This window comes from Clytia hemisphaerica, unplaced genomic scaffold (assembly GCF_902728285.1).
Source record: "Clytia hemisphaerica strain Z4C2 unplaced genomic scaffold, Clytia hemisphaerica genome assembly, whole genome shotgun sequence".
Lineage (NCBI taxonomy): Eukaryota > Metazoa > Cnidaria > Hydrozoa > Leptothecata > Clytiidae > Clytia > Clytia hemisphaerica.
This window is the reverse complement of record NW_027104412.1, coordinates 148,317-160,543: the sequence shown is the minus strand read 5'-3', so window position 1 is coordinate 160,543 and position 12,227 is coordinate 148,317. Positions and strand designations below refer to the sequence as shown.

The 12,227-nt window shown below is 35.9% G+C and overlaps 2 protein-coding genes across 2 annotated transcripts in view; one reads left to right on the top strand and one right to left on the bottom strand.

Annotated features, from left to right (window-relative positions):
• Window positions 1–11,927, bottom strand: part of LOC136820229 (cleavage and polyadenylation specificity factor subunit 2-like) — a 45,672-nt gene extending 33,745 nt beyond the window's left edge. Inside the window, exons 1-9 of the mRNA XM_067076416.1 lie at window positions 11,716–11,927; window positions 10,976–11,135; window positions 10,601–10,706; window positions 7,032–7,161; window positions 6,442–6,557; window positions 6,169–6,257; window positions 5,662–5,760; window positions 4,902–4,969; window positions 4,452–4,506 (exon numbers count right to left, since the gene is read on the bottom strand). Of these exons, the coding sequence (XP_066932517.1) occupies window positions 4,452–4,506; window positions 4,902–4,969; window positions 5,662–5,760; window positions 6,169–6,257; window positions 6,442–6,557; window positions 7,032–7,161; window positions 10,601–10,706; window positions 10,976–11,135; window positions 11,716–11,864 (972 nt within the window). The 5' untranslated portion in view covers window positions 11,865–11,927. The remainder of the gene's footprint in view (window positions 1–4,451; window positions 4,507–4,901; window positions 4,970–5,661; window positions 5,761–6,168; window positions 6,258–6,441; window positions 6,558–7,031; window positions 7,162–10,600; window positions 10,707–10,975; window positions 11,136–11,715) is intronic.
• On the top strand, window positions 791–4,456 carry LOC136820230 (uncharacterized). The gene is made up of 4 exons (XM_067076417.1): window positions 791–1,137; window positions 1,444–1,563; window positions 3,093–3,220; window positions 3,595–4,456. The coding sequence occupies exons 1-4, from the start codon at window positions 831–833 to the stop codon at window positions 4,120–4,122; spliced, it is 1,083 nt and encodes a 360-aa protein (XP_066932518.1). The 5' UTR covers window positions 791–830; the 3' UTR covers window positions 4,123–4,456.
• Window positions 11,928–12,227: the final 300 nt, after the last annotated feature.

The following is a 12,227-nucleotide window of genomic DNA, read 5'->3' as shown; positions in this document are numbered from 1 at the left end:
CAGTGCCCGGATAAAATCAGAAACCACTAAGTAATAATGCAGAGACATTCCGTAGAAAAAACTATAAATACGCGTCCAGATACACATTTTCTTTACATTCAAATTTCAACCTTCGAATTGTGATGGTTAAAGAGATCGAAGATGGATGGAATTAGTAGTCATTCTTTTAAGATTATGAATGATGAAAAAGGCAGCAATTCATAATACGCATCACTACAATGTCTTCGACATCACACCATAGACCCAACAGCTGACTGGTTGAAGGTGATGTATTGACTTATTTTACGTCACTTACAACCAATCAGCTGTTGGGTCCGTGATGTAATGTCAGAAGACATTGCAATGGTGCATATCATAAATTATGTCACTTGCAACCAATCAGCTGTTGGGTCTGTGTTGTAATGTTAGAAGACATTGCAATGGTGCACATCATGAATAGTGAGACAACTAAATTTGTACAAAGATCTCGATGTTAGCGTGAAGAGGCTTTTGACTTTCATGGTGGAAAAGCGCAAAAATTGAAAACGCTAGTTAGAAGCTTCACTGTAAACCTCTCGTGTTTGAACAACCAGAGCTAAGAGATCTGTTATGGACAGTTGTAGTTAGACAGATAGACTTGTGGGATCTTGGTGCCAATGAACACGAAATTTGAGGTTAACATAATAATTTTAGTGTAACAGCAAAAATCTAGTTTCGGCTTCAAACGAACTATCATGCGTAGAGGTTTCTTTCCAGGTGATACGATCCAATTGCCAAACGAAGGAACTAAAATTTAATCTTTTAAGATTAAATTCTAGCTCAAACGAAAAAAAAAAAACACAAAACTGAAAATGAAGACATCACTGCTCCTGTTATCACTGCTTTTCGTGGTCACAACAAGAAGCGCTTATGGGAGCTGGCACAAATACAACCACGGTGTTAAAAACTTGATCAGTGGAATGGCATCCATGCCATCGAGTACGACAAAATTGTTCGGTGTAGGGCTCAATGGACATTTATGGGAAAGGATTTGGTCAAGCAATTCTTGGCATTGGGTAGATCATTGGGTGCCACCCGGCATGCTTTTGAGCGGCGATAAACTGGAATCAACTCCTTGTGTCATAAGGGATGGAAAGTTGTTTGTTGTTTCCAAAAAAGGTACAAATCAATTCACACATATACTTTTCCTTCAATAACTCCTTTAAATATTATGACTATTGAATTCAAGATAATTTTTCGGGTATATAATAATATCATGTATTTCCAAGGTCCACAGTTAACTGGGTCTGAAAACCGTAGATTTTTTTTCAAGATGATTCAGCTCTTCGGTCCGTGTCCACTATATTAAAACGATCTACAGCTCAGTTAATTGCAAGTGTAATGTACGCTTCACAAACTTTTGTTTGCCACGTGTTGTAACCTAACTGTTTAGATAACTATATTTCTGATCAATTTGATTGACAGGTCGATTGTGGGAGAGACATTGGGGTAATGGACAATGGAATTGGGTTTTTCATGGCAGACCATTGAATTTCAACAGACAACGCGTTAATCTGGATCCGACCAAATGTGTAGCAAGTAGAGGTAAGAAGGCTGAAATTTGACGATTGATAGACTTTTATAGCGCTTCTTACTGCCTTGTACCTTGTAGATGATATTCACGACGTAATGTTTTCTACAGGAACAGTCCGGTTTTTGCAAGTAGTGACAAATTTTAAACAATTTTCACTCTAGCTTACATTTCTTAAGTATAAGTAAATCTGCGACCGCAGTCGGAGGCAACCCGAAGGCTCCTCTTTCGATAGCTATCTACCCGAAGGTAGGGGAGGGCGCCACTCTTTCTCCCTGGATTGCTCCACTTACCCTTGATCCTTCTCTTAATTGCTGAGAATCAAGCAGAATCAACCTTGCGAATCGTAGCCGGATGCTCTACCACTGCACTACGATCGCTACATAAAGACTCTTTAGAACTATCACTACCCGCTTAATTCTAATATCAATTTTGTTGATTAAAGCTTACTCACAGATAAAAACCTACATACAACACCCTCTAAGAAGCTCAAACAAAGTCGAAAATTTTACTACTGTGGCGTCAGTTAAAAAATCCAGAGGTTTGAGTAGTATTGGAAAACCACAAATTATAGATTTTCCATCGTCCTAAGAATGTGCTTTGGATATCAATGTGAAAAATGAACATTTATCTAAATTATTCTACCGGTATACGCCAGAAACAATTTATATAATAATTGTATGACCTATTTTATTTAGCTTGCGCGTCCTTATGTTTCGGCGGGTTATTATTCTGTAATACCCCGCTCAATTTGTAATACCCCTGTGAAAAGTTTGTATTATCCCCCCTCAGTTAAGTTCCTTGCTGCTATGCTCCGGGTGTGTCGCGTAAAGAAAAAAGAAGACGTTGCAGTTGGGCGGCGAGACAACCGAATGTTTTGATTTTCAATTCGAATGTTGTTGGTGTTGATATATGAGCAGGAAATGAAAATGAGAGAAAGAACTTCGTCGAAAGTTCGAGGAAACTTTTTACAAAATTTATAGTTTTTGTTTTTACTTTAGTGTAGTTTACATAAGTTACGGATGCTATAACGGCTATAACATCAGTTGTAAGGCTTTGAACTGATTTTACTATTTTGTTTATTTCACTTGGTTCTCATTTTACATATATACAGCTTCTTGCTTGGTTTTCTCCAGGTAGGTACATTATGAAGGTGGAGTCTTAGTTTGTAGATCAAGAACTTCGAGGGGATAAACTCGTTGCACGGTCGTCTCAAAAATGCGGAACTCTAGCATTGCAAACAAGCTAGAGGAGTAAAAAAACATAGAAAAAAATGTGACTCGTAAAACGTATCGAGAGGACTTGAGATGCACTCTCCATGTTACTTGTTCTTAGCTAAATAAAATCGGTCATACAATTAACCAGGAATGACATGATTTTTCGTGAAATTTGGGATTAATACCCCTCGTATCATTTTGAAATACATTGAAATAGCCCTCACTTCGTTCGTGCTATTTCAAAGTATTTCAAAATGAAACTCGGGGTATTAATCCCAAATTTCCCTCAAAGTCATATCATTACTAATACTAATTTACTCACGTAGGTAACAACATGGACCGAGTGTTTGCACGTGGTACCGATGGAGAGATATACCAGTTAAGATGGGTCCCTGGACTTTTTGGTGGCTGGCGTTGGAGAGCTCATTTCAGGCCTAATGGTGCTGGAATCAGGGTAAGCTGCTAATTTGTTTTTTCACATTTGGAATTTTTCTGTCGATTTGGTAAATAATTTAAGGGTATTCGGAGCGAAACTTCGGCCACTAATCGATGTTCTGAGAGTTGTAGTTCATATCTATTTGAACTGTGAGAGTTCAATTTAAAGTGTGTAACTTGTATTCTAGTCTAGCAAGCTAGACGACTAATTTATACATATATAGTAGAAATAAAGCAAAAAGTAATGAATGGAACAATTTTAGTCTTTTAGTTTATACAAACTAAATCCCGTATTATTATTAGTATTGGTATTATTAGTATCACACGCATTATAAACGACTCCAGTCTACTTGTATTCAGAAATATAACAACAATTTTATATTCATTATCCAGATCGTGAGTGGAGGATTCGATGTCGGCATGACCGGTACACATCTCTACGCCATCGCCAACAATGGTCAACTCTATCGTTTCCGTTTGGGCCAAAACAACGCACAATTTTTGTGGGAAAATTCATTTGGTAGACCATCCTTCACCAATCTTCGAAGTCTTTCCGTTAGCACCAGAAATGGCGTGACCAGAGTCTTAGTGGTGTCTGTCAGGAATCAAGTCCATACTTGGAGTGGTAACCCATTTTCCTTTTCTGTAGGCTCTCGCCCGAACGGTGTCCACTCATTTGGGCCAGCCATTATCCTCTCCAAGGAGTTCCAGCATACTTGTAGAGGAAACGCCGAAACGATGGTCATGGTTAGGACACCGCACACAATATACTCCATGACCCTTCCAGGCTTCGCCTTTACACAAGTCGGTTCAAATCACCGCCCTTTTATAGATGAGGTGCCAGCCGTTCTGCAAAACCCGAGATGCCCAAAAGTCTTCGTTGTCACCAACCATGGTGAACTTGTAGAGTTTTTTGTTTAATTAACATTTTCATACAGTAAACTCTCTCCTTCTCTCTAATTCGAATTTCTATAATTCGCATCTGTCTGTAATTCGAACTAAAACTTTGGTCCCCTCAGTTGCAAATTAGTTTAAAATAATCTATAAAATTGGAATCTTCTAATTCGGGGAAAAGTCACAGTCCCTTGAAGATAGAATTAGAGAGAGTAACAATATCTATTTTTGTAACCAAGGGAACGTATTTTATTTTGAGAGCTTTTTTTGTTTACACGCACAATAGCACAAGAAAGGAAAAACGTGTGTACGTCCAAAATTTAATTTCCGAAGTCCCTTTACTTTACTGATCATACCTTGGGAGATGGGACATCTTCAACTTCTTTGATGCTATGACATTGGACAATATGCCTGCAATAAAAAAAGGATGGTTCATCAATTGTACATACAAATCATAAATCCAATACAAAAAAAATGAATATTTTGAAGCCAATACTTTTTTCAAAACCCTGAGAAAGGTTTTACGCCCTCGAACGAAAGGGGTGCTCAAACAAACAATTAACCTTGAACCGCCCCATATGGAACCCATGCTCAAATTTGTTTTTTCCCATTACTCCACTACTTCCTGTTTCCTCTAGGATTTTCCTGAGTAAGTGTTATCATGGTAGCCGACTTAAAGGTTATCATTGTGGACACATATGAACAAAAAATAACGAATAGATAGACAAAGCCCGCTTCCATGAGAAAAGCATGTTCTGAAACAATACAAAACGTAAACTGAGAACGGAGAGGGTCAGTTGACTCACTTAAAAGAGAAAGGGTTTGTCCTGGTCGCTTCGAAACTCTTGATCATCTTGTCACTCATCCATTCAACCTTGGGAAATGAATCGAAATATATTGATTTCATTATTTCATGCTGGTTAAGTACCTCAAGGCCGGTCTCCACTTCCGCGCAGTGTGAGCGAAAACTTTTTGACTTTTTGTAAGGTCGTTGGTCGGTTGAAAAAATGAAGCAATTCCATTGGTCGAAATTGAAGTAACGGATGAAAAAAGTAGAACTTCCTTCGACTTTTTTTTTATTCACACGAAACTTTTTTATGACGTAATCTTTTCTTCAGGCATAAAAGGTTAAGAGAAAGCACGAAAGTGGAGACCGGCTTTCAGACAACTTATACTTGTTGAGCAAGTGAAGAAGAAATCTAGAAAAATCTAGGTAAGTCAGTGGCTGGCGACTGAGAAGAAGTTTTAACATATTTATATGAGACAAAAATATTTTATTCGTATAAATGGCCATTCCAGAGGAAGGGGTACGTTACGAAACCGCCAGTAGAGGCCTTGGCCAGCCAAAACCTAAACACCAGGCGATTCAATTGAGCAAAGATCTCCAATCGTGTTTGACAATTCAGCGAAAATTGCAAAAAAGGAAATTCCAATATATTCTTTGAATAAGCCTTTTCATATCGATCCTTCAAGAATTTTAAACAAAAACAAACCGCACATCGTCACATAGAAAAGTTTAACCCGACTATACTCGATGTATAAATTTTTGAGAAACATCATTATTACCTGACTTTTGGCGAATTCGACGGTATTGTAAACCACATTGTTCATGACGACTAGAGAGTAAACAGAAAGACCGGAATCTTGTGAACGCCACAGTTGATCCTGAAATCAAAGAAAAATCTGAAGTTTGAATGTAGATGTTTGTACAGGGGAATGACTCGGTTGCATTCGATGACGTTAAAAGTTAGAGATGATCGGTTAAATTAACGTCCGTTATCTTGATCACCTATAAAATGAGCGGGTAGCTCGGCCGGGTTCGAGCCTAACTCACCGAATAAGTAAGCTCGGATGAAGTAATGTTATATAAAAAGTAAGTATACTGAGAGCTGAGAGTAGTGGTTGTACACCATCTCAATAACTAAAGTCTAGCGTGAATATAGAAAAGCGGCTAGACTCGCTCACTCCCGGCGGCTGCAAGATGAACAAAAGTCAAAAATGAAAATGATGAAATTCAGTTGAGTTAATAAGGGAAATGCTTCTTGAAATTTAATAAGAATCTCTCTTACTTACCAGCAACTGTGTTAATTCCAATATCCTTCCAGCCGTATCACAAGCCAAGAGAACGTTCCCATCTTTCCGCACTGTCGTCAAAATCTGATCTGAAAAAAAAATAACAAAAGGAAACTCGTTATTCGAAGCTTTGAAAAGGGGCTAAAAAAAGGTCAACCTTCAAAGATATTGCTATCATAGCTGTAACAGTTGACCGGAAAATCTGGTCTTTTCACGCAATATTAAGGAAAATAAAACGACGGACAATATCAATGGAGAAATGGGGCCACATACTCATGAGTTGTATATCACGTTCTCTCCTTCGGGCTTGTTGTTTAACGGCGTTGAAAGCATCGGTGATCAAGAGAGCTGGTCTACTTAGTGTTTCTAAAACTGCTCCATTCAAATGTCTGAAAAGAAGACGAAAAAAAATACAATAGTAGCCCCTTGCGAAGGGGCAGGGTAACGAATTCTTCATTTTAGATGGTAAAATCCAAGACATTCTTATTACTATTATACAATAAAAATGTCTTGGTTTTGGTTAGGATTAAAGATCTTATTGCGGTATGAGGCTTGGTGAAACTCAAGCACGTGTTGTTTTCTGCAGGCTGAGGTGATTTGATTTTCATTTACTTAGATCCCGAATAACTGGGGAGGACGGAAAGCTCTTTTATCGTCTTTTATTTTGCGGGTCAAAACTGCGGGTTGTTCCAAATCGCTTCTGCCAATCTTCCGTCCTCAAAAGCGAAAACACATACACAGAAACCCACTATTATGGCCCTTTGGGTTCAGTCGAAACAATCAAAAAGTCATGCAAGACAACAGATTTTATTTACAAAATAAGATATTATGTACTTAAGCTGTAAAGCAAGAGAAAACCTTACATTTCTTTTTTATGATTGAAATCGACAGCATAAATAATATCTTCTTCCCCTTCTTTCATGATCTTCCACATTGTTCCACCAATCATGTGTCCCGCAAGGTAAGGGGTGATGCTTAACCCGTGACCACGCCCTAAAAAGAAACCGTGACTGAGATTTAATATTAGTCTGCAAGTCAACCCCGTCAACACAACCGACAAGAGAACATTGATTTTTAGTTTATTTGCTGCATTAGGTAAGAAATGTAACGTGCTAGGTAAAGGGTTGTGTTTTTAACCCATAACCACTCCCTTAGAAAGAGAAAATGGTTGTTTCTGTTATCATATACCCCGCATGATAAGGAGAAATGCTCAAACTCTAAAAGAGAACATGATTGTTTTGGTTATTTGCACCGCAGGGGTGGAGAGGGAATCTAACCTGTGTCTTTCACTCCAAGCCTTGATTTACCTTATTGGAACTAATTTTCGCAGGAATTAATTTTAGCGTTTTTCGCGGTTTTTCGTCAAAATCGCGAAAAATTTGAACTCGCGAATAATTTTGGGAGTTAAAAACCGCGAAAATTAATTCCCGCGAAACACAATTTTTTCCAATTTTATCGAAAAATTTGAAAAATCCCCAGGAAAATGAAAAAAATTTGTCCAAAAAAATGCAAAATTGCGAAAATTAAAACCCGCGAAATGCAATTTTTCGGATATTTTTTTCGACCGCGAAAATTAGTTCCCGCAAAAATTAGTTCCAATAAGGTAAGCAAAACACTGAAATAGAGGAGAAAGGAGAGGAGAAAAGAGGGAAGGAAAGGAGGAAGTAGAAGAGAGGGACGGGGCAAAGTGATTCATAAAGTTAAGTTCACACAATGACACATAGAGTAAGACATAAATATAATTATTTCCATTAGTTACAAAAAAAAAAGAAGTTTGACATCCTTTTTTATTTCTTCTGACTTTTCATTGTTTTTCTTTACGGCAAAAGAATCTGTTCAAAATGAATCGAGAAAATCCAGGAACAGTTTTGAGGTAGATAAAAACGTTACCAACGCTGTTCAAATAAATCAATCCTCTAGAAAAGTTCTCCAGCATTGAAAGAGTTTTATAGCCGATAGCATCGACTGTGAAATTTGTTCTGTCTAATGCAATCGAGAAAGCAATGTACAGAACTTTCCCTAAAACAATTGACACCATAAATAAACCAATAAGGAGTTTCAACGTCGCCAAAGCTTTCTGATTTCGTTCTTTAGCTCTGCTGTGAGGTGCGTTTGCAAGGGCTTTTGAAATTCTATAGTAAAACAAGCAAGTCAAGGTGAGGGAAAATATGGTCACAATTACAGTAGACAAGTCGAAAGCTGTGAATTGGTCAGCTTGGTGATTATTATTAAACAACGGTATAAATATAGCCAAGGAAGTCAGAAATCTCAAGAACGAGATTATGATCAATACCAAGTTGGAATCTAATGAGAAGACCTTCAATAGGCTGATAACCACTGAACTGTACACTTCACCAAAGCTATCAGATAAATAGCGGGAGGATCCAATAACTCCGATACAAATCACAAAATCGATGATTGCCAATTGAATCAATAGGAAATGGTAGGAAGTCATTCTTCTCATTTTTCTTCGATTCGTTTGAATAAAGAAGTAAAGAATGATCAAATTGCCGACAAGACCAACAAACGCTACGCAAACTTCAAGAACTCTGATGACTTTATGCATCTGAACGATAACTACATCCAGTGCGTCATTTCTGCTCTGTAGAATGTCTCTCAATGTGTTATTGGGTACCTTGAATACCATTTTTAGCTTTTTAGACGTTTAATTCTTTATTCGTTGATAAGTATGTTCCTCTATAACTAATGGCTTGATATGAGAGAATACCAACTTTTTTGTATTTGATAGAAATTCTGTTTGGTTGATTCTGAGTCAAGTTGAGTCAAGCAAACTGAAAACAAAATTCTTTCAACAAATTCTTTTTCAGAACAAAATAATAAATTTTGACATGGAAAGTCTGATGAAATTCCGCGACTCAACAACAGATTCTTTGTTCTTTTCTTCACCTTTTTTTCTCGATATTTTTTTGAAGATATCCAAATATCATCTTGATATTGATCGATGAAAAATAAACAATTATTTTCCTTTATACCACATGCAGTTCTTATTGGAAAATTTCCTCTTAAAAACCGTTCAAAAGGAAAACATATCGCTTTTTATTGTATTTCTAGTAATTAATTTTCTATTAATATCTATTAATATATCATACTTTGACGTCAAATCTAACGATATTCATTCGATTGTAATTAGGTAAATAAAAACCAAATTTTTAATCAAATTTGAATTAATTTAAGATAGCAAAAAAGAGTCTTATTGTGAAGGCCGTCAACTGGAACTTAGAGAAAAGGTTAGTGAATCATTATCACGGTGAGAAAGAACATGCTCAAAGTAAAACAAAGAGTCGGAAAATAGACACGTAAAGTGCAACCTTTGGTAAAAGCTAAATGGAAGAAGCAACATTTTATTTGGCATTTCTGTGGCATCATTTATTCTTTCCATGGACATATTATTTTACCAATGTTTAACCAAGATCACCAACTTGTCCATTTCATAATTTCTGACTTTTCAACGGCCATTACTGTTGTTCTATCCTTCACCTTGACTGGCTTGTTTTACTATAGAATTTCAAAGGCGCTTGCAAATGCACCTCACTGGAGAGCTAAAGAACGAAACCAGAAAGCTTTGGCGACGTTAAAACTCCTTATCGGTTTATTTACGGTGTCAATTGTTTTGGGGAAAGTCTTGTACATCGCATTTCCCATTGCATTGAACATAGCTAAGCTCCCAGTCTAATCATCAGCCTATCAAATCCTGTTCATTATTGAGGTGTTTTCTAGAGGATTGATTTATTTAAACAGCATTGGTAAAGTTTTCATCTACTTCAAAACTGTTCCTGAATTTTCCAGCTTTGTTTTAAACATGCTCTACTGTCTCAAAAAAAACAGGTTGAATTCTTTAAACTATATAAATATATTTAGATGTAAAACATGCAAATAGTTAATAAAACTGATTTACTCTTTTAGTGTAACCCCTAGAATAATAATTATTCAGTTGAATCCCTTACCCTTGCTAGATGAAGCTTTCCCCATAAGACTATGGTTACGACCCTACACAGTGCACAGGAAACACAGTGTAGGCACCTAAGAGCGTCAAGACCTTTACACCGTTTGATAGCACCTCCAGAAGCAGTCCAATCACACTAGGATCTCAAAAATGGTTTTTGACCCAACGAATAATAGCTATTTCATAAGATTTTTTATTTAGCTTGAGCAAAAGTTCAAAGAAAATTTTATTTGTCAGACTTTTGTTTCTTTCTCAAAACTCACTAAATTAATTTCATTATACAAAATGAAGTTGCCAAAAAAACTTTGTCTGTAAACAGACCCAATATTTCAAAATTTCAAAATTCTTTTCCGTAGAGTGTCTCTGTTGCCATTGACTGTTCACTATTTGGGATTGCTCAAAGTTGTCATTTAGAAAACGGGCTTGAAGTATGAAAAAAAAAAAATTATAAGGTGGTCATAATCATACCTTTCAAACTGACGTGTTGTGAGTATTTCAATTGCTCAATTTTGTCAAAAGCTGCGTCGACGTCATCAAGAGTATAATGTTCAAAGTTTTTGTAATTATGATGAGACTGAAGTGAAGCAAGTATAATAGAAAAATGAAACTATTTGATTAACGTACAGACCCCTATCTTGCCTTAAAAGACTGTTTCCCCACAAAAATAAATGACAAGGGAAGAAGTTAGTCAACACAGGGTGGTGGATCAAAAGATTTTTTTTCCAGTAAAAAGGGACTACAGTAATCTATACTTAACAAAAGTACAGCTAAACAATTCAAATCTGTCTGTACCCGAACAAAATTACAAAAAAGTATAAAGAGCTAAATAAAGCTTCACAATACCTGGTAAAAATCGTAGACAAACATTTGACCCATCTTATGAACTGGTATAGTAGCATAAATAGGACAATTCAGACCACATTTTCCAACAAGATAAGGTAGTGCACCAACATGGTATATGTCTGGATGTGATAATAAAACAGCGTCTATGGAATGCAAATGCCTGAAATCAAATTAAAATTGAATTTTTTAAACTTATGATTACGTTACGGGCTAAGTTAAATAACATTCGTGCCAGGAGTATTTTAAAAACGGTAAAAATTTGAATTTCGAATTAACATTTTTATCAGAAATAAAAATACAATTTTATACGGATAGAAATCGGACGAAGTTAAGTTAGGCGAGACCAATTTAATTTGTTTTCTACGGGCAGATCGTTAGAAAAATATGGGTCGGTCGGTCGGTAAAGTAAGAATAAATTTTTTATTTATCAGGGTTGGTAAGGTACTGAAAATATTCAAAAGTTCACTTTTTTATCTTCGATGAAGATCATAATAAAATTTTAGTGTATGGAATGCTTGCTTCATTTTCTAAATTTTCTTGAATTAATTTTCAGATTTATTCAAATTTAATTCTTACAAATAACTAGTGTGTGAAATATATTTTAGTGGAAATTCATTATTATTTTTTTGATTTTAGCAAAATAAGGTCGGTTGGGCCCGTAGAACAACAAATTAAATTGGTGTCGCCTTACTGAAAAAAATTAAACATAACAAAGCATAACAAAGTTGATTCATACTCACTTTCGTATATTTTCAACCACTTCCAAGTCTAAATTTTCATCCCATCCACAATCCAGTAGAAACCTGAATTCATCCACTTGAAGGAGATAACACAATGGTTTCTCATCTTGTGCACCTGACAAAGGTGTGAATCGAATAATGGAAGTCATTTTTATATTATTCCAATAATTTAAAGCATTGTTTACCTGTAATTGTTTATTGTTTACCTGTAACACAAAAAGTTAAAGAAATTGTCAGTACGTTTGAAAAGTCTAATTTTATATATCACATAATTTACCAAAATAAAAATAAATGTAAAGAACAGATCTTGCTGTACCACTTTATTATGTACATTTTTCTGGTGGTGTTTCTGTTCTTAAGATGAAGACTCTCTATTGAATTTAAAAAATCTTGTACAATCTTTCATAAGGTAAATTCATTTACTAAAAATGCAGCAGGAGATTGCATCAATGCATGAAACCAGTGGTATTGGAATAGAAAAATAATGTCTATTTTAACAGATTTTAATAAAG